The 1910-nt window shown below is 40.8% G+C and overlaps 1 protein-coding gene across 1 annotated transcript; it reads right to left on the bottom strand.

The window, feature by feature from the left end:
• Positions 1-552: 552 nt before the first annotated feature.
• Positions 553-1660, bottom strand: ARL14 (ADP ribosylation factor like GTPase 14). The gene has a single exon (XM_050779933.1). The coding sequence runs from the start codon at positions 1658-1660 to the stop codon at positions 1082-1084; it is 579 nt and encodes a 192-aa protein (XP_050635890.1). The 3' UTR covers positions 553-1081.
• Positions 1661-1910: the final 250 nt, after the last annotated feature.

Genomic DNA, 1910 nt, shown 5'->3' with positions numbered 1-1910 from the left:
ACCTGCCCTCCCGCCCAATGCCTCTGGAAAGTTTCCTAGAGATGGGAACTTCCAGTGACTAACCTGTACCTTTGTAGGGTCAGTGGGAGTGAGGGACCCTCTAAAATACCATCTCCTGCAGTAAGCATTTCTTGTTTCCCTGGTTAAAAAGAGTATCTCCCGCAATCGCACATAGCATTTATTGCCCTACTCTAGCTGCTAGCTTTATGTTGTTTCCTGCTGTAAATTGTGGGTCTCTGAGAGCAAAGTCTAGGTCTGGTTCCTGTTTGATCAGTACAATGAGCTGCACATATGTTTCCAAGCAATGGCTGTTAAACTGAATTCCAAGGAAGCGAGACTCGGGGCTGTAGCCTAGAGCTGAGCCCTGAGCCCCCTAAACTCCAAGGTGCTACCCCGATCACCAGACCTTTAAGTAAATACACTCTGCTCCCTATGGCTGAACACAGCCTCTGAGTAATTAGCAGCCTGAAGTTCATTGTTTAAGATTCACTGGAGGAAGTTCCCAGCAATAGATTTCAAAAAAGCTGGCAGGAATCCAGAAGAAAAGCTTTATTTAGGAAATAAGAAAGCTTTATTTAGGGAACATGAATTTACAAGATGTTAACATTACCCCTTTTCCACTCCACAATTTGAAGTTCGTTTTTTACACCACCCAGCTATTACATAGGAGCATGGTGGAAATTCAATACCTGTTACAGCTGGAAACAATCTGGAAGAATTCTGACTCTATTAGCAGACAGCTTACTAAAACTTTGTTCTAGTAGTCATATACAATTAATAATGTAGTAATTTATTTGGTCCCAAATGTGACTACTATATTCAAAGTCATCCAATGTGATAAAAATTTGTAGAACATTATACATTTTCATTCCCAGTGAGCATTGCCACAGTTTGCTAAAGTTTCTGGCTGAAAAATAAATATTTTCTAGATATCATTCTAAGTTGTTTAACTAAATGTAAATGAAATAACATCTCAGGAAAAGTTTGTCATCTCAATAATTTGATTTCCTCATTTGGCATGGAAAAACAATTACCCTTTCAACTTCATCAGTGTCTCTGTTGAGACTTGGATTTTTCAGTCTCAGTTCTGCTTGAAGAATGCCAAAGTGTCTCCTCTTGATTTCATGTGGCTCTTCACAAATCCAGTTAATTTCCTGAACCCCTGGGCCAGCCCATCCCCTGTGAGGGCACAGCAGGGTTGCACATACCAGTTCCGGTCACTGCAAAGCTTCTTCACTTTGAACAGTCTGGTGATGTCCTCAGCAGTCAGAGCTCCAGGCATGTCTTGTTTGTTGGCTAATAGAACAACAGGCACATTTTTAATGTGTTCATTCTTCAAAATGTGCTCAAACTGTCTCCGAGACTCTTCCAGTCGCTGTTTGTCTGTGCTGTCCACAACATACACCAACCCATCAGTGTTCTCACAGTAACAGCCCCAAACAGTTCTCATTTTTTCCTGTCCTCCAACATCCCAGACTGTGAGCGAAAGACTCCTTTCCAACTCGATCATCTCCACATTGAAACCTATTGTAGGGATGGTGATAATATCCTTAGCAAGCTTTAATTTATAAAGGAGAGTAGACTTCCCAGCTGAGTCAAGTCCCAAAAGAAGAATTTGGGCTTGTTTGGTTTGGGGATTTTTAGAACCCAGCAAACCCATTTTAGCTTTTCTCTTTCTCTCTCTCTCTCTCTCTCTCTTTAAATACCTTTTCTTACTTTCTTTCTTTGTTTCTTCGAATGGCCAGAGACAATGTGTCCTTTCTGGATCTCGCATGAAAATGTTAGGAAGAAAGAAGAAAGCAAATGCTTCATGCTGTATTCTAAGAACAAGAACCTAGATGTGTTTATGTTGTAGCTTATCAACTTGATTATGGGCAAACAGTATTTTATTTGCAGTCCCAGCCAATCCT

The sequence above is a fragment of the Macaca thibetana genome, chromosome 2 (genome assembly GCF_024542745.1).
Source record: "Macaca thibetana thibetana isolate TM-01 chromosome 2, ASM2454274v1, whole genome shotgun sequence".
In the NCBI taxonomy this organism is placed as follows: domain Eukaryota; kingdom Metazoa; phylum Chordata; class Mammalia; order Primates; family Cercopithecidae; genus Macaca; species Macaca thibetana.
Note: the sequence above shows the minus strand (reverse complement) of the source record. Positions and strands in the feature narration are given on the sequence as shown.